The following is a 20200-nucleotide window of genomic DNA, read 5'->3' as shown; positions in this document are numbered from 1 at the left end:
ATAATAGTTTTTCAATTACATTTTGCCAATAAAACATCAAATATATGTTTCATCTGATTATATTATGTCATATTAGAGTAATTTGATATGGTTTATAAATTAATACTGTTCACTGTACCTTTGCATAAAAATTAAAAAGAATTTCGAACTTTAACTTTTGATTTTAGACATTGTATGTACAAGGTACCAAAAACAGTCATCTACTGACTCTTCATATGTTAAAATTTTAAGGTATTTAGTTTGTTAGCACTAACAAAAAAAAAACTTTTGCAGATTAGTAGAAATAAACAGCAATAAAATCAACCTTGGACCAAAGGAAGATGCGTTATTAGAAACGTTAGTGGGTGCTCAAAATACAACAAAAATGTACAGGTAAGTTACATTAATATTAAGCGAAATATGTATTTAAACATATCAGAAACAACATATTATGCACCAATTTCTTAAATTTTACTTAAACTTGAAGAGCAATAAAAAGAAGTTGAACTGGAGTGAAATTCAACATTTTAATTTGTTTAGTTAACTGTTGATATATGATCACTTATGAAGGTCAACTTATTTGTAACAAAATTAACATGTCAGTTAGTCCCCAAACTTGGACATGGTTTGGTACTATTCCTGCTTCTGATGCTGGGATTTTTAAAAGCCATGGTGTCATTGCCCTGTAGTAAAATGGTGGTAGGCATCAGAACCAGTGATTCTAATATGTAATTGGTATTGGTTGATGACTAATGAGAATGTATGAAGTATGGCTGAAAAGTAAATGTGGATTATGGCTATAATTTTCTTTATTTTTACTTCTTCACTACTTTTTTCTTCAATATACTGCTATTAAAATACTCATTATTAGAACGATCCTGACAACAGATTTTTTGAGTTTTCCACTTGTCAAAGCATTATTTGAAGTCTTCTTCTGAGCACATGTTCATAGTCTCTGTTGCTTCTCTTCATTGAATATCTTAATTCTTGTTCAGTTCAATATAGCTATCACTTTTGGGAAGAAAACAAGGTTACAAGGAACAAATTTGGTGAGTAGGGTGGATGTTCCGTTATTGGAATATGCTTTATAGCAATGTCATGTGTAGTCAAATAACCAATACAGTGTTGGCCAGAGTGTTATCTTTGTTGAAGAAACATCAATTATTTTTCCACAGTTCAGGTAATTTTCTCAGTACTCATTCGTAGAAAATAATGAAATTTTTAGATAGAGGTCCTTTTTTCACTGTTTGAACTTCAGGCACCCAATTCATGTACAAGGTTCCATGAATTTAAAAACCTCATTGTTTTCAATTTTTAATTTTAGTCTCCTTGAATTGTTTAAAATACCAGGTGATATACTTAAAAAACTTAAATGATATACTCATTGCCATATACTAGAAAAGAAATGAGTCGCTGTGACTTCCTAAATTTAACTGACTTCCTAAATTTAACTAAAAATTTAAAGGATTACGTCCGGGTTACCGGGCTTTTTAATAACATGCTTAAAGTCCCACCATCCAGAATTTTTTACGGTTTTTATACCAATTCACATAAATAAATGTACTTCCAGTTAAGTATGTTGTATAGGGTACAAATACAGCTGATCTATCAGTAATAATAACAAATGTTCACGATGAAGTTGGTCGGTCGTCAACAACATCGTAGTTGATGCCCTATGTTTTCATAGTTGTCATTCAGCTGTTTCAGCGAGTGTTCTGTTATTACAATTTTGAGGTTATATTTAAGTTTGTTCATAATTATAATATAAACAAATAGGGTGTATGTGTAATTTAGGTTTAATAAAGTATTATGAATCATTCAAGGTCCCCATTGTATTAAAATACTCTTAGATGAGTGGTGGAAGAAGAGTACCTAAATGGCAACTTTGTAACTTATATTTTTATTCTATTCTGTAAATATTTTTAAATAGCCAAAATCATGATAGGCTTATTCGTTTTTGTTCTGTTGTACAGTGTTAAATGGTTATTATTATGGCTATCACTCATAAGAAAAGTAATAAAGTCAGTAAAGGAAATGGACATTGCTAATCAATATATATATTTCAGTTCCTCATGAAAAAGTGAGAGGAATTAAAAACATGCTGTAATAATTTTAATTTCGCTGATAAAATAATTAAATGAGTGGATATGTTCAAAATAATCTGTCCTTTTAGTGTGCTTGACTTTATTGAGTAGGGATTTTGTTGAGTACTTATTTCAGTTGTCAAACCAAAAATTAAAAAAAAAAACTATATTTTTACATTTTATTGTTGTTAGTTTTTTGCTTTTATTGTAGTACAAGAAGATTTTGAGTAAATTTAGTGTTAATATACACGTTTTTGTACAAAAAAAAAAAAAAAAACTATAAAAATTCACCAATAAATATGACATTTTATAGTAACCGTATACAAATTGCTAAAAATGGTACGGCACTTTTGGATAACACGTGCAAAATACTATTGGTATTATTGGCTAACATTCCAAAAATATGGCACTGAAAGATTAACATCAATTCTTAATTTTTTTTTACCAGCAGCTTGTACATGGGCTCACACAAACGTGACAGCTTGACTGACTAGTCACCAGAATGTAGAAGAGAGATGTTGTGCAACTCAGTTGTAGAATTTAACTTAAACACACTGTTCCACACTGTTGTCAAGAATAATAATACCAATAATTGAAGAATAGTAATGCTAAAAATGTATTATTGGCAAAACAAAGATAAATATTTTACCTCCAGCCAAACTAAGCCATGGTCAAAAAAATAAAAACACATCAACATTGGAAGACCACAGTGATAAATCAATGGTCTTACAAATTTCTTATTTTCTAGGTAGCTTAGAATTGGTGTAATTAAAATGTAACTGTTTGAGGAGATTTTTAAAATTATTAGAACTTTGTTAATCTTGGGCTATGTCAAATTCTAAATTTACCTCCTTTCCTATTATAATATTTTAGGTTTTCCACTGTCCCTTCAAGGAGCAAAAAATCTTCGATTTTACCTAGAAAATCCTCAACTGTACCATCAGGAGATCTATAAATATCCACAATACTTAATTTAAATTTAAAATTTCCAGTAATTTCAAAATCCATTTCTATACTCGTGTAGTTAAAATGAAGTTTAAAGAAACTATGAGTTAATGGATTGGTAACATATAGTGACAAACCATCACGGATATGTGTTTCTATACAGTAAAAATAATCAAGATGGTAATATTTTAATTAATTCCATCTTGTTTACACCACTATTCATTTATACCTAAGACTCTAGTTTTATCATTTTAGAACCAATATAAAAATAATAAAACTTACATTAAATTATTTTTAGTATTATATAAAATTGTAAAATGTATGTATTATATAAAATTGATCACGTATTTATGTTATTTTGAAAGATGCAATGTTTGAATTGAGTAGAAAATGCAGTTGATATATGATGCAATTTGTGCATTAATTGTGTTTTATTGTATTCAACGCCATTTGTCAATTTACTATTCAAACCACAGAAATATTTCATTAAAACTTATTGAAAAGGAAATATTAAGAAGACTGAAATCTTTACTTTTGGAATACTTTTGGTTATTTTACAGATTATCTGAAATAGTTGTATTAAAATTAGTGTTGCTACTCAAAATTACATAGTAAAGTATTAATTTTAATTTGGTACTAATTAATATAAAATATATTAAAAACTAAATTCTATTATATAAAATCTATAAATTAAAACAGAATTTTATTGTTGTTACAGAAAGCACTAGACAAGCAACTTGGCATAAAGCAAAAAAGGCCAATTTGTTTTGTATATGTATGGGTGGTTTGTGTTAGGGCTATTTGAATTTATGTTTTTAGGATAGGAGAGACTCCTAAAGAGAGATTGATTATGTGAGGGTGAAATGAACACTTTGTTGAATTTCTGTTTTCAGGATAGAAGAGATTCCCAAAGATGAGTTAGAGATTGCCGAAGATGAATCATTGATTCCAGTCGCGCATTTCTATAAAGATATCTTCTCCACATTTGGCATCCCGTTCCTAATCAAAGTGAAACATGTGAGTGAAAATTTCATTTGGAGATTCTCTTATTTGTCACATTAACTTCTGTCAGGGTCATGTTTTTATAATTAGTGCCACACGTGTTATTAGAGATTTATCATAAACATTTTTCAAATTAAGTTGAACTTAACTACCAGTGCACTTTTGTTTAACAACTACATATTCATATATTTTGCAAAATGTCATTACTTCAGTCAATAACTTATAATAATTGAATTTTATCATGGAGAATGCAAAACCTTACCTTTGGTTTAGAGTAGCTAGAAGTATATTATGTATATGAGATTACTTTCCTAGTGGCTTTATATTTGTTGGGTTGAGCACCTGCTCAGCAGTTAGTGACTAAGTGGTTTTAAATTAATTTACGAGGGTTGTCCAGAAAGTAACAAACGTGTTGAAATAAAAATGAAATAATAATTAAATAGAAAATTACAATATTATTTACATTTTGAAGGTAAACTCTTGGGCTATTTTTTTTTTTTACATAATCACAATTTAAATTAAGACATTAATCCTAACGTTTTACAAGCTTTTCAATACCCTCTCTGTAAAAATCTGCTGCCTTTGAGTTCAACCACTGGTTTACACTGACATGCAGTTCAGTGTTAGCGTCAAATCATTGAGTAGCGAGCCAGATCTTCATCGCTGGAAACAGGTGGTAGTTACTCGGGGCAATATCCAGACTAAGGCGGATGCTTGAAAACTTCCCAACCAAAACCATCCAAGAGCTCTTGGGTATGATTGGCCATGTGTGGATAAAGTTTTTTGGGAAATTTGGGGAAAATATTCTGTGAGTTACTTAAATGATGATTTTCATGGATTGTTTCATTACCTCACTCTGCTTTCACTTATTATTCCTTGGCCATACATATCACAAATCAGCCAATAAATTTAAATTGGTTTGTGATTTTTCACCAGTAAAATCCTTGACATAGATCGCACTTCTCAACTGGTATGATTTTCAGTTGCAGTGTTCATTTCAAATGTGTTGCAATGGATTATCTCTTTCAGATAACCTTCCTAAGTACAAAACTAGAACTAAAAGAGATCTGACACTAGGAGCAATATTTCAGTTTAGAGAATATATATGTCAGTCTAGCTTATCACAACTGAATAAACATACTGATGCAGAACTAGATTTTGATAATTTTATGTTATTAGTGACAAACTCTCTCAATGAGTGCTGTAAATTAAAGGAAATTAAGGTAAAAACTGTTGTAAGGCGTAATATTAAATGGTATACACCAGAATTACAAGAAATGAAAAAGTTTGTTGTAACATTTTATGATAGATTTAAAAGTAGGTAAGGAACAAGCAATGAAAGTAATTATAAAAAAGATTATGCAAATGTTAAAACAACTCTATAGAAATACGATAAATTACCTTAAAAAATGGCAAGTGAAGAATATATTAAAGACTCTTCTAATAAATGCAAGGCTGCATGGAAAGTTATTAAGAGTGAAACAGGCAGTAGAATAAATTACAGTGACTCAGTAATAAATTCCAGTTCTTTTAATAACTATTTTACTAAGTTAGTAAGTAAGTTGGATCTTAAATCCAATATGAATGACTGTGACACTCTAACATGGTAAAGAACTACAACAGTTGATGTATTAAAAATTGTTGCCAATCTAAGCCTATCATGTAGTGAAGACTGTTATGGTATTTCTAATATGCTTGTAAATAAATTATCAATGAAATAGCTGATTCATTGTCATTATTGTTTAATATGATGATAGAGCAAGGTGTATTCCCTCATGCCCTTAAGGTTACTAAAGTAACTCCTGTGTACGAAAAAGAAGACAAATTCAGTCGATCTAGCTACAGGTTGATTTTGTTAGTACCAATTTTAGTAAAATATTTGAGGTATGTATAAAATGGCAACTAAATTCATTTTTTGTTAATAATAATCTATTTTGTTAGGAACAGTTTGTGTTCATACAGAACCGAAGTAGAATAAAAGCAGTTAAAAATATTGTAGACAAAATTTTTGTGAATTTTGAAAGGGGGGTGTTGATCATCTGCAACATTAATCGACTTGACCAAAGCATTTGACTGCATAGATCATGAGTTACTACTATCCAAACTTTATGATGTGGTATTAGAGGCAAAGAACTGCAGTTAATGATATCCTATTTAAAAAATAGAAAGCAGATGGTAGTGCAAAATAAAGATAGATCCGAACTAAAACCTATTGAAATTGGAGTCCCACATGGTTCTGTCTTGGGCCCTTTTTAGTTTGTTGTTACTGTTAATGGTTTCTCATTTAATGTACGAAGCTCCTCAGTATTAAATGCCTCTGTCTTCAGTTCAGTTGTGAAACAGCAATGGTATCTATTGAGTCTAGAAAAAACATTGTACATATTCTCGGAATATACAGATCACCAAGTGAAAATGTAAGGGCAAGTGTAAACACTAGCAAACATCCTCGAGCATATACAAGCACACAACAAACAGCTTGTACTGATTGGTGACATCAATATAGACAGACTGAAGAATACGGTGGATAATACCACTTTAGAAGATGAACTTACTTCTCACCAAATCAAAAGACTGCCTTTACCAGCCACCTGCATCACCCATAACACTGCGACCTCAATTGACTGTATATGCACAAATTTACCAGAAGACAACATCGACACGGCCATAATTCAGTCCAGACTCTCTGAGCATACTGCACAAATTTACATGATTCACAGCTATGAATTGAAAACTTCGTCAGAGTATGCTTACAAAAGATGTTTCAGTAAATGGAGCCTTGATACTCTTACATCTATCCTTTACAATAAAAATTGGGGCCAAATTCATCTCGCTAGTGACTCAGATGCAGCATACAATATCTTTCAAGGGATCCTACAAGTGTATCTTGACATTGCCTGTCCCAAAAAGAAATGTATTAAGAAAAGAAAAAAGAGAACCTTCCCCTATGACAATGAGGCAGAAAATTTTAAATTTGACTTTCTAAAGGCTCTACATAAATATGAAACAACAGGAAATGTGCAAGATTAAGAGATCATGGTAGAAAGGAAGAAAAATTATGACAAGAAACTCAGACAATTAAACCAAAACGCAAATGCAAACTACAGCTGATAACAAGAGTAAAGCCCTATGGAGCCTTATAAACAATGAAAAAAGAGGAAAAACCCAAGTAAAATATCCACAAATGCATATTAAAATTAATAACAGAGAGACTGAGAGCCCTCAGGATATAGCTGAACATTTTAATACTTATTTTACTAACGTAGCTGAGCTGACGCTGAAAAAGAATAGACAGGATAAACCCAAGTAGTTGAGGTACAGACAACCACACTTGGAATTACAAAAACACGCCAGTCAAAACCACTTCCTATTCTCCGAGGAGTTCCACAAGGGTCTGTACTGGGCCCAGTCCTCTTTATTCTATTTGTAAATGATTTCCCAACACATACCCAAGATGATAATGATAATAATAATAATGTAATAATACATCATGCCTAATGTACGCAGACGACACAACATTCCTGATAAGGATCTCACTGCAGAAGGTGTTTGTGCAGCTGCTACAACCTCTCTAAACAAGGCTCTGAATTATTGTAAAACAAAATTAATGACCTGGCTATAAACCCACAAAAAACAATACAAATTAATTTCAGTAAGAAAAGAGACACTACTCCCAGCATCGCCAATGTAACAGTTGAAAATCATGTAAAATTTCTTGGAGTCATTCTGGACAGAAACCTAACCTGGACTGAGCAAGTGAACAATGTCTGCAAAAAATTAGCATCTGGAATATATGTTGTTCGATGCATTAAATGGATCAGCAACTTGGAATCAGCCAAAACAGCTTACTACTCATTAGTAGAAACTCACATGAGGTATGGACTTGCAGTTTAGGGTGGCTCCTCAGTTGGAAACCTTAATAGAGTTCTTACCCTACAGAAAAAAGCCATCCGAGTTTTGGCTGACTTAGAACCAAGGCAGAGCTGCAGACATGCCTTCCAGACACTCCAGATAATGACTTACTGCGCTATACATCCAAGAAGTTATCATGTATGGACACCAGAAGAATCTCAAAACTGGAAAGGACCTTCATCACTACAACACACGTTATGCAACAAGCTACACTCTACCCATACACCGCACAGCACTTTTCGAGGAGAAACCAACCTACATTGGGCGAAAGCTATGGAACCATCTACCACAACCATTAACAGAGCTTCAGGGTAACGCTTTTAAAAAAGCACTCCATGACTTGCTTGTTGGACAGCCTTTTTACACCATTGACGAATTCTTGAACCAAGACTGGAGGCCTTCAACTGGAACTCAACAATCGCTCTCAAATGTGATGCATCATCGGACTCAAAAATTATTTTTCCAAAACAAGTTTATCTAATTTCTGACTCTATTACTGTTCTTGATGAATATGCTAATAAAGAAGTTTGTCTATTGTCTATGACACCACACTCTTGAATTTCAGTGAAAATTACGACAATCTCATTATGGAAGAAAACCGTGCGTTAAAATCTGTTATGGAATGGTTTGAGACAAATTACTTAGTAGTAAATGACCAAAAGGCTGAGAAAATACTGTTTACTTTAAATAGGAATTATGAAGTTAGTAAACCTGTAAAACTATTAGGGGTATACCTCAACAGCAAATTAAGTTGGGAACATTACATAGATCAATTGTGTAAACAATTATCTAGAGTAGTCTATCTCTTGAGTAAATTGAAACATTGTATAACTATGGATATGCTTCTAGCCTCCTGTTGAGTATTGAAATGGCAAAAAAAGAGAACTAAAAATAATGACCAATCCTAATATGTACATATTCTACTGTCTTATAAGTGTAAAGGAACCATTTGAAAAATTCAAAACTAGACAGGATATTCATGATTACAGGTATACTACTAGAACAAAGCATTTGTTACAACTCTTACCAGTTAAATTAACCAAAACAAAATGCATTCATCTTTTTATGAAAATTAAATTGTTTAGTAAGTTACCATTACATGCTAGATCTGTATTTTTAGTCAAATTTAAAAAAGTTTTAAGGTGCTGGTTAAAAGTTAATATATTTTATTTTGTGGATGAATGTAGTTATGTTTTATATTAAAAAATTAATATTGTGATACCACAACATTAAATTTTTAAATTTTGTCTCTCAATGTATTTATTCAGTTTTGATATTGTTGAGTTTAAAAATTTTATCCATGTTAAATATGTTAATAGTTATTTATTTATTATTGTCAATTTATATAGATCTGTTGGTTGTTTGGTTATTTTTGTTATTAATTATATAGATCTATATATTTACTGGTAGGCTGGATTGAATCAATCAATCAATCAATCAAAGAGAACTTTATTCATATACATCGAGTACAGAAATATGTGTCAATATGTATGTAAAAAATTTTATCTAGTTTAAAACATAGATCAAGATAAAAATGTCATGTCCAGTTTAAAAATTCCTCGATGGAGTAAAAAGTCCTGTCAGCAAGCCATGCATGAGATTCCTCTTCAACGCTGACTCTCTTGTTATACTTTTGAGGTGTCTTGGTAGGAGATTGTAAAATTTTTGCACCTGCATAAGATGGCTTCTTGGTAGTCATGGTGAGTCGATGAGGTTGTAAGACGAAGTCTGTCACATTGCGGGTTCCATATGAATGAATTTCGCCCAGTCTATTGTAATCAGTGTTAAATACATGTGGAATGGTTTGTTGAATGTAAAGAGCCACCACTGTCTGAATTCCAAGGTCTTTGAAAGCACTTCTGCACGAGTCAAGATGATTTAGACCTGCCAATATTCTTACCGCTTTCTTTTGAAGTTTTAGAACTTTAGTCATATTTCCTATACTTGACCCTCCCCATATTATCAAACCATACCTCACAACAGACTCAAATAGGGCAAAATAAGCGACCCTGGCCGTTGACAGATCTGCAACAGACCTTATTCTTTTTACAACATACAGGGCAGTACTCAGTTTTCCTGCACACCATGTCCACATGAGGGGTCCAGGACAGATGTTGGTCAATGATCACTCCCAGGAATTTGGTCTCGTCCTCTACTTCCACCATTGGCAACCCCTCGGTTATAAGTTGCAGCTCTTGTAAACAGGATTTGTTTAGTTTTGCTGTCATTTAGTGCAAGATCGTTCTCTTGACAATATTGTTTTGCCATATTGAAAGCAATGAAGGCCTGACAATCTAAATCATTAGGGCCTTTTTCAGCAAGTATAAGAGCTGTGTCATCAGCGTACATTGTGGTGTGGGCTTGCTCCTTTAGGTAATCTGGGAGGTCATTTGTTACCAATACATACAATACTGGACCCAGTACTGAGCCTTGAGGGACCCCTCTTGTTATATTGAGGGGTTTTGACCTAGCATGGTTAAAACTGTGTTATTAACTGTATATTTCAGCTCTACTAGTTGAGTCCTGTTCTTCAAATAACTATTGAACCAGTTTATTGCATTACCTTGGATTCCTAAAGTCATTAGCTTAGTAAGAAGTAAATTATGTCCCAGTGTGTCGAAAGCTTTACTTAGATCCAAGAAAATAGCAGATACTATTTTTCCAGTTTCAATTTGGTCAATTACATTCTCAAAGAAGTCAGTGATAGCTGTGGTTGTAGATTTAGAGGATAAAAATCCGTGCTGGTGTTTACTGAGCAAATTATTGTCCATGAGGTGGGTTATTAATCTTGTTAAAACGATTTTTTCAAATTATCTTGGAGATGGTTGATACAAGAGATATTGGTCTAAAGTGGCCAGCTTCTGTGCTTTGTTGGTTGTTTCTTAATAGGGATTATTTTGGCAATCTTGAGGTCAGCTGGAAAAATACCCTGAGCTAAGGACTTGTTCCATAATATCAGTCAGAGGCAGTGTAATTTCATCAACACAGTGCTTAAGTAAGATAGATGAGACATCATCTATGCCTGCTGATGGCTTTGATTTCATGCCCATGATGGTTTTCTTAACTTCTGCCTGTGTAGTGCTATGAATAACAAATTCAGGTGCATTGGTGGTGCATTGAGGCTTCCTTGAGATATCTGAAGTTTGACCTGCTTCTTTTAGTGTTATCTCAGCTATAGTTGTAAAATAAGTATTTAGGTGCTCAGCTATTTCGAATGGATTGTTTAATTTGTTGCCATTGACTGTTCAATTCAAGTGGAGTGTCCTGTTTCTTCTTATGGCGTTCATTATTAATTGTGTCCCAGACTGCTTTTGACTGTTTTCTGAGTTGCTTATGCGGTCTACTATTGCTTGCCTTTTTAGATATTTCAGTCTCATATCATAGGCTTTTTCTTTTCTGCTGTTTGGGTTTTAGCAGCTACGCAACCTGTGGTTTCTTCTCTATTTAAGGCTTCTAAAAACTCGGTCTTCAGTCTTTGAGCTTCTGGATCATTAAAGTGACAAGCTCTTGCATTACGCTTTGCTTTGGTTTTTTTTTATAATGACATGTTAGGTTCATTGCAGAGTTAAGTATTTGGCTAAAATTTTTAAAAGCAGTGTCCACAGCTGGTGCATTAAGCACTAATCCCCAGTTAAGTCCCTTTAAGTAGTCACTCAGGCTGTCAAGGTTATTTTTATTAAGATGTCTTCTAATTGAATAAGTTGTGGGAACAGGTGATTTCTTCAGATTCGGTTGAACACAGCTGTGCGTTGTGATCCGAAAGCCCTGTGGTCAAGACATCTACTGTGACTTCTGGTAAAGGGATTGTTGGAGCAGACACAGTCAATTGATGTTGATGTAGTGCTGGTTACTCTGGTAGGTGGCAGTGATAATCTCCTAACACCATATTGTGCAAGAGCGTCATTAAGTTTCAAACAGGGACTGTCTTGAACTAGGTTGTCCACGTTTATGTCGCCATTATAATGCTTTGTTGAAAGGGGATTGTGTTCAAGATCTCTGTTAAGTGATCGATTTGCCTCATCCAAGTTCCCAGATGGTGGTCTATAAACACCCAACACATAGATGCTCTTTTGACCTTCTTTGATTTTGATAAGTTGGGTCTCACATATCATCTCTAGTGCTGGAATTGTATCAATCCTGTCCACTTTATTTCCCAGATTTAAGTGTTTATATATGGCTACACCTCCTTTTTGATGATGCATCCTAGAGAAACTTCCTACCAGTTCATAGTTAGGAATTTTGGTATTTTCAAGAGCATCATGTTTTAGTCCGTGCTCCGTTAGCACAACAATACTAGGGAGGAATTCGTCTAACAAGTGGTTTAGTCTGTTCACTTTATTTGACATGGAGTTGATGTTCTGATGTAATATAGTCAGTTTACTTGTGTCATTAAATTTCTCCCCTGTGTTTCTGTGCACAGAGGGACTATTTTGTTTTTAGTTTTACTTTTATCTTTTGGCAGAGGTCTAAAAAACTTTGATTTGCACCATTACCATGTATAATGTTAATGGGGCTCTTGTAGCTCATTTTCTGTTGCGTAGGATAGAGAGTTGTGGTTCAGTTTTTTGGTAAAAGGGAGTTTGGCTGACTCTCCCTATGTCTTGGTCGGGAATTTGTCCATTTTGTAATAAAATGTTGTAGTTCAGTTTTTTGCTAAAGGGAGTTTTGGCTGACTCTCCCTATGTCTTGGTTGGGGTATTTGTCCATCTTGAGTTAAAATATCATGGTTCAGTTTTTTGTTTAAAGGGAGTTTGGCTGACTCTTCCCTATGTCTTGGTCGGGTATTTGTCCATTTTGTAATAAAATGTTGTAGTTCAGTTTTTTGCTAAAGGGAGTTTGGCTGACTCTCCCTATGTCTTGGTTAGGTATTTGTCCATCTTGAGGTAAAATATCGTGGTTCAGTTTTTTGTTAAAGGGAGTTTGGCTGACTCTCCCTATATCATTTTCCATAATAACTGTTGGAAAAAGAAGCCTTACTTAAGTTTTTTAAGTAGTCTTTTATGTTATTATTAAAGAAGTCGATGAAAGTTTCATCTTTGTCCAATTTGTAGGCTGTGCAAGGGGGCTGGAGCTGAGATGTACCGAAGGAGTTGAATGCACTTTTTAGTGTTGGTTCAATAAAATATTTCTCTGCCTTGGGTGTGCAATGCTGGTCCAATTCCTGTAGTGTTTGCTTATTACGTTTGTGGTATGCAGAGTTTAAAAAGATTCTTGATTTCTGCCTTTTTTGTCCTTCTCTATGGGTTTAAGATTTTGTTCTGCATTTATGGTTTTTGGATGGTAGGTTTTTATTTTACGGAGTTCCATTACTTCTTCAGCCCGAGTTTCCTCAATTTCGTATATGTCCGCGGTTATTGCTTTGTGGTTATCTTCTAAGAAGGTTTCCCCCCTGTTTCTTGTCCCTGAGCACTGGGTAGGATCCATCAAAGTAGCGGTGTATCATGGGCTCAACTATAATAATCTTCTCGGAGACAGAGGTTCTGAGAGTTAATTCGGTCTTCAATTTCTTTCAATAACACACTGTTGATGTCCTCATTGTCAGCTAAAAGTGGAGATAAGGTTTTAGGTTGGTTATCAGGTTTTTGTAGAGTTTCATCAAACTTCTCACCAGGTATTTCTTTTAAAAGTCCTTGGCTTGTACATGAAACATCTTCATCTGGAGGAAAGCAACATGAGTGGTGGAAGGTACACCATTAAGTATGTTAATGTGGTTTTCATTATTGCTAGCTTCATTCTTGTTTGGCTTGGTGTGTAAGGATAGAGTGAGCTCAAGAAATTGAATTCTTGCCTCCAGTTCAGTATTACAAGTTTCCAGGTTATCTTTTACAAGCTGAAATTGGTTGATATTAGACTCCTTTTTCTTCCCTTAACGATTTTACTGTATCTCTCAGGGTGTCTATTTCTTTCTTTAATTTTTTCAGTAATGTCTGTTTGCATTTTTATCATTATTTCATTGGTTTTTGTTGCCTTATGATAATCCTCTTCAGTTTTCTTAAAAGAGGAATGGTCAAGCTTACTTTTGTTAATGGCATCTTGAAGGTCTTTTATCTTCCTTTCATGCATGTTTTGGTCTTTTTCTGATTGTTCCTCAACATCTTTTAGCATTTGTTCTTTATCATTAATTTTCCTAAGAAGATAGGCTTTTTCTATACTATGGTCATTTTTTTCACTACAAAGTAGCTGAGTAAGGGTTTCTACTTGGTCTTCTGCAGCTTTTAGTTTATCTTCTAAACCTGAATTCTTATGGCTAAGGTCAAAAATCTGTTTGTTTCAATTTATTATTCTCAAAAAGCAATAAATTTCCTGCTTCTGCAGCAAGAGTAAGGGATGTTTCCAGATCCTGGGGTTTCATTTGAGGTTAGGTTTAGAATTTTTTCCTCGAGTTCTTGTTCACTGCATTCATAAATTACTTTAGAAGGTTTGGAGGATGAAACCAGATTTTTGGTCTGTTAGCAATGCCCTATTTGCTTCGTCTAGTGCCTTTTGGAGGTCAGGTTTTAAAATTTGAATGTTTGGAATTTCATTTTTAAGAAAGTCATAAAATGGATAAATTTCTTTTTCACTACAGACAGCTGTTTGATGAGTGCCATAGAAAACTATGTGAAATCTCAATCGAGTTTTTAGTTTTTCTATTTTGTCTATAAATGCAGGCCAGGCTGGATGACCTCTTAATTTGACAAAGACTGTATCTTTTAGTGCATACATAGTTTCTTGTCAGAAATGCGAAGGCAGATAACAATAGACAATACAAAGTGCAAAGAAAGATCAAATTGTCACAGTTTTTTCTACGCCTGTATACAATACTGCCTTGAGAATGTGCTACTGTTTAATACTTTGCACAGCTGTATCAGTATTGCATATGTGAAAATGCAGGGGCAATGAATACGTTGTGTTGTTTCACTGAGTGACGACTACGGACGAACAAGCTCAGCTACAGAGGTGTCCATGCCAATGACCTTACTGCCGAAGTGTCAGCTATTTCTACAGTATGGCAGTGGCATACGTGTGTATGATTACTTGCAAGTGCTTTTATTATTTTATCTTTAATGTTGTCATACTTCATTTATTAAGTTGCAAGTAACTCAAAAATGAAGTGTTTTTTTTTTTAAAGAGTAAAATATGTTTAATATGGCAGTTGGAATGCCAGCTTAGTGAGTGGACAGTGCTTAATTTTTTAATTTGAGTTCTTTAAAGATTGAGTGAGTATATTATAAAGTCTTATTGCTAGTTGAACTCACGGTCTCCATGTTAACTTGAGGTGAGCATTTTGTTATTTCTAATAATCTTTTTCCTAGCTAAAAACTCACTTTTCACTTAAACTCACTAGCTCCTGATATTTACTTGGCAGCCATGTTGCATTGAGTAGGTATGTATTGAGTAGGTATGTATTTGAGTAGGTAGAATCTGAATTATTTGTTTTAGTTATAGTTTAGAATATTGTTTAGTAACTTGACGAAGTCTATTGTACTGTTGAATATGTTTAAAGACCAATAAGGATCTTGAATCTACTTTCTGGACAGTCCTTGTATTGTACCTTGTATGGTATGAGGTTGACTATAAAGTTATGGTTTAATTTTTTCAGGGAGAACCATTTTCAGATGTCAAAGAAAGGATTGCGAAAAAATTAGGTATTCAAGACAAGGAATTTGAAAAGGTAAGTACTTTGATAACTTGCTTTAGTTTTCATAACCTTTAGATGATTTAGAACATTTTTCTGTTGCATATTCTGTTCTACAACAGAAACAAGACCAATTACAGGTTGGTCCTGTTGTCATCGTTTCAATGCACTTTGATTGTATTTAGACAGATCTAGTTCCTTTGACATAAACTAATATTTCTAGATTGTTTCAGAACCATTTAAGCATAGTTTTACTGTCTACATTATTGGTTTTATTGCAAACTGTACACACTTCTTCATTCTCACTGTAGTATTTATTAATTTTTTATTGTTATAACAATGAAGATGTTGGAAATTGGTTTGTCATGAAATATATTGATATGATTAATTTTGTTTTATCATTGTAAATCACTTAATTTTATTTAAAAAATAAAAACAGAAAATGAATAATTTTATATTTTTACTTCAGTTAACAGAGTACCAAACCTTGTTATATAGGTTTGTTGATAAAACAAGTTTGTTTTATTTGTTAATTTCTTTAATAGTAGTATGAGAAACAAATAAAATATCATCTTCTTTCCCAACATAAAGTAATTGCTTTTTAGAGTGAGCAAGTAAAAATTAGTTTTATCTCAAAATTGAATGTATGTAAAATGGAAAACAATTTTCAGATAATCAGAGTGGAAAGAGTTAAATCTAGGAGTGTGTGAATTGTATATTTTACTATTCAATCAAATATGACAGAATAGCATGTCCTGAAATCAATGTTGCTGAATACAAATAGTTAAAAATAATTGTGCAAAAACTGGACAAATACTGAAATATCTGAGAGTATAATCATGATACATATTTTCACTTACATTTTTACTCAGTTAAATGTTTTAAACTAAAACTTCTTGACTTTTTCTTTACCATGTAGCAGTTGTACAGATTTATTGAGCAAACTATATATTGGATAATTTTCTGTAAAATATAATTATTGTAAAGGTTTATTAAGGACCTGACAGATCTTTCTTAAACTTGTTTCATCGCCTGTTTGTCCTTCTTTGTAAGAACTCTTAATATAAGATCTATATCTCTTGAATTACTAGTCAAAGGGTTAAAGGACAGTAAAGTAACACATAAAATTCTAACATTTTAACCTTTCCAGCGTTATTGACGCGGATCCGCGGAGGGCCACTACAAGCTCAAAACATTATTGCCGTGGACCCGCGTTTTTGCATTCTTTATTTTCTTACTGCTATGTTAGTTGAATATTTTGCTGCTAGATGGTTCTAGTAGTCATACGACATACAGACGGGTTGCCGTGCCTCGAATTCTGTTACAATGGGAGTGGCAGTTGCTTCTAATTGGCTAAACACTGTCTAGTGGGCGTGGTCCCGCGCCTTTCACAAAGTCATTGACGGGAGCTCCCGTCAAGGCATCTAGCCAGTTAGTGAGAAGCGTCTGGTACAAGCGTATGTATTTCGGTTATCGCTAATTTTCTGTTGTGTCCTATTCTTTTTAAGTAAATTATTCATATTATATACAGCAGTTTCCAGTATTTATTTAGTGGTTTTTACCATTATTCGTGTAAATGGCGAATCCAGACGATTCGGAATTAAAAGATTTGGTAATTCTGAGCAATTACTTGGTCAACCCCAAACTTTTTAATATTTTACTACGGTCATAAAGATGTTCTCAGAAAGCAAGAAATATAATTCAAGCCCCGCAAGGCTGTCCTACAGGTTGCCGAGCGATAAGAAGGTTCAAAGTCCACGCGATAACAGTGGCTTGCGGGAGACTCGCGGAATGTCAGTTGTGACAGCCCGCCACCAAATAAACACTCTGTCTACTTTTGCATTTTTCTAATTTTATTGGTTTGTAATATAGTATATGTTTATCTATAAAACTGTGTTTCATTCCCATACTTACTGAATAAATGATAAAAATATTAGTGACAACTACACTGCTATTTTACGTTGTTCTCAAAAGTTAAAAAATAGCCTAGGAAATCCAAAAATGGCTAAACAAATTTTATTTACCGTTAAATAACTCTATTTTGACATACAGAAACGAAAATAAATTTAACTTTACACATTGAACATTTAAAAAAATTGTAACTTTATCAAAGATCAGGTCTAATTTTTCATGACGCTTAAAGGGTTAAGTTCGACTTGCTGGTAACCATGTTCACAATGAGAAGATGAACATTTTAAATTAAACTGCCATATAGTTGCATTCTGTCAGGTCCTTTTATGCAATTGTAGAGATTGAATTGTTTTACTGTTCTTGTACAATTATTTATAATACATTTATTGTTTAGATCTTTCTGGCTACTGCTGTGTAATTAGGTTGTCACCAAGACCTGAGGTAGTCAAATTTTTGAAAATAATATAAAAAATTTAAAATATATGATGTATTCAATAGCACTAAGTGCTCTTCCTGTAAGTTCTTTGTTTCTATTTTCTATGGAGTGATGTCTAATAATGTTGACAGTTCAAGTTCGCCATCATCTCGTTGGGACGAGCACAGTTCATAAACGAGGAGAACGAAGGCTACAGCATCAACCTACAGGACTTCAGGCCCCACTACGGTCAAGGTAGCATAGACTATTCAACTATTAGTTAATATACTGAACCGATTATTGTTTTTTATTAAATGTTTGGATGGACCGAGTTTATGTGATTCTAATTATAATAATTTGTAATTGCCTTAGTGATTTATGCATAATGATGTTTCGAAGCTGAATCTCGAATCCACTACTTCATAAAAGATTCGTATTCAAGAATCGATTTACAAGATTTAACAATTGAATCTGCCGCATTACTAATTGTTGGTTGACCAGCAGTACGCTAATTACTGTATGCTAAAACATGATTAGAGCTGAGGTTATTATAGTCCCTTTTAATGAACACTCAAAAAGGCAGTTGGGAAATGGACTCATTTTTAAAAATTTTCAAATCATCCTCTGACATGTTTCTCACCACTGCCAGACATCAACCACTCGTACTCTAATCTACAATGGAGTTCCCTCCTCGTGATTCTAGAAGATCAACTGGATCTCCTCTACAGACACAAATGAAAGTGTCAGTGAGAATATGATGTGGGATCAAAGTGAGAAAGAATCAACATCCTATTGTTTAGTGTTAACTATTCACTCATAGGCATGTGTAAATTTAAGTCAGTTATTGTTAGGAGGTATATAGAGATCAACTATAAATGTAAATATAGGGTGATTAAAAAAGAGTGCCGGTTTTTAAAAGACCGGTAAATTTTATTTTATCGGTTGGCAACAATGTTTGACCTTGATTCTATTTCTGACTACATTCCGATTGTTGAAGCAGCTGATATTTCTCTCATTAGTGCATTCTGTGTCTAACCATGGAGAAGTTTACTTGTGCGCAACGAGTGTTAATAGTGAAAACGTTTTATCAGAGTGGAGAGAGTTATGCGGCTACTGTTAAGCGACTTCGCGGTACTCTAGGACGTAATGAATCAACAGTTCGCAGACTCATGAAAAAGTTTCAAGAAGCGGGTTCAACGGTCGACCTCAAAAGTTCTGGACGTTGTCGTTGTGCCCGAACTGAACAGAACTTTGAGGTGGTTCGTGACAGTGTGGCTGTTAGCCCAGCGAAATCAATACGTCGCCGTTCTCAACAATTGGGTTTAAGATGTTCTTCTGTACAGAGAATTCTTCGGTACGATCTCAAATATCACCCCTATAAAATTCAGCTGACGCTACAATTGAAAGTGGCAGATTACCAGAAGAGACGACAGTTTGTTGATTGGGTATTGAGAAATTCGCAGTTTGGTGAGGCTTTTGGTCGGGCGGCGTCATCGGCCCTTATTTTTTTGAAGATCAGGAAGGGCAAGCTGTGACTGTGAATGGAGACCAATACTGTACGATGATTAGGGAGTTTTTGTGACCTCATTTGGATAACATAGACATTGACCAGTTGTGGTTTCTGCAGGATAGTGCCACGCTGCCTGTGAAGCAATTGTGTTGCTCCGTGACCGCTTTCAGGATCGCGTCATTTCTCGTAATTCCGACCATCAATGGCCACCAAGGTCGTGTGACTTAACACCTTGTGACTTTCATCTTTGGGGTTATCTAAAGTCATTAGTCTATGCCAATAAACCCTATCAATGAGTTGAAGGAGGAAATTCTACGGGTTGTCAGCCAAATTGAAGTGGAAACTTGTCGTGCAGTCATGGCTAATTTCATGGACAGAGTTGTTGCGTGCCAGCATAGCAGAGGAGGACACATGCATGACATTATTTTTTATACATGAAATCTGAAGGTTAGATGAACAAATTTATCTATTTGATTTCAGATTTTCATTAAAATAAATCTCTTAATTTGATATATCAAAACCGGCGCTCTTTTTGAATCACCCAATAGCACAGCTTTATCATGTGCCAAATAATTTTTAAGTATGAAATTATCTTTTCTCTTTTTATGCAACTAGCTGTTTCCCGCGGCTTTGCACGCTTTTCGTAAGCTTTGCCCGTGTATTTGAACTTCTGGTTTAATTTAATTATATTTACAACGCCGATGTAGAGTTTGCCTTGTTGCCACGATCAAGAAAATCTATTTATGTTTATAGCCATTGTGCACGTACATGTACTTTATTATAAAGTGGTCTAACACTCAAACTTTAAGTTCAATCTGAAATGTATC

At 33.9% G+C, this 20200-nt stretch overlaps 1 protein-coding gene across 3 annotated transcripts in view; it reads left to right on the top strand.

Annotated features, from left to right (window-relative positions):
- The window catches only part of LOC124354487 (ubiquitin carboxyl-terminal hydrolase 7), a 191287-nt gene that overhangs the window by 161816 nt on the left and 9271 nt on the right, over positions 1–20200 (top strand). For all 3 annotated transcript variants that reach the window (XM_046804985.1, XM_046804983.1, XM_046804984.1), the window contains 4 exons: positions 274–372; positions 3902–4025; positions 15502–15573; positions 18016–18118. In XM_046804985.1, the coding sequence (XP_046660941.1) occupies positions 274–372; positions 3902–4025; positions 15502–15573; positions 18016–18118 (398 nt within the window). The remainder of the gene's footprint in view (positions 1–273; positions 373–3901; positions 4026–15501; positions 15574–18015; positions 18119–20200) is intronic.

The sequence above is a fragment of the Homalodisca vitripennis genome, chromosome 2, assembly GCF_021130785.1.
Source record: "Homalodisca vitripennis isolate AUS2020 chromosome 2, UT_GWSS_2.1, whole genome shotgun sequence".
In the NCBI taxonomy this organism is placed as follows: domain Eukaryota; kingdom Metazoa; phylum Arthropoda; class Insecta; order Hemiptera; family Cicadellidae; genus Homalodisca; species Homalodisca vitripennis.
This window is presented reverse-complemented; position numbering and strand designations above follow the sequence as displayed.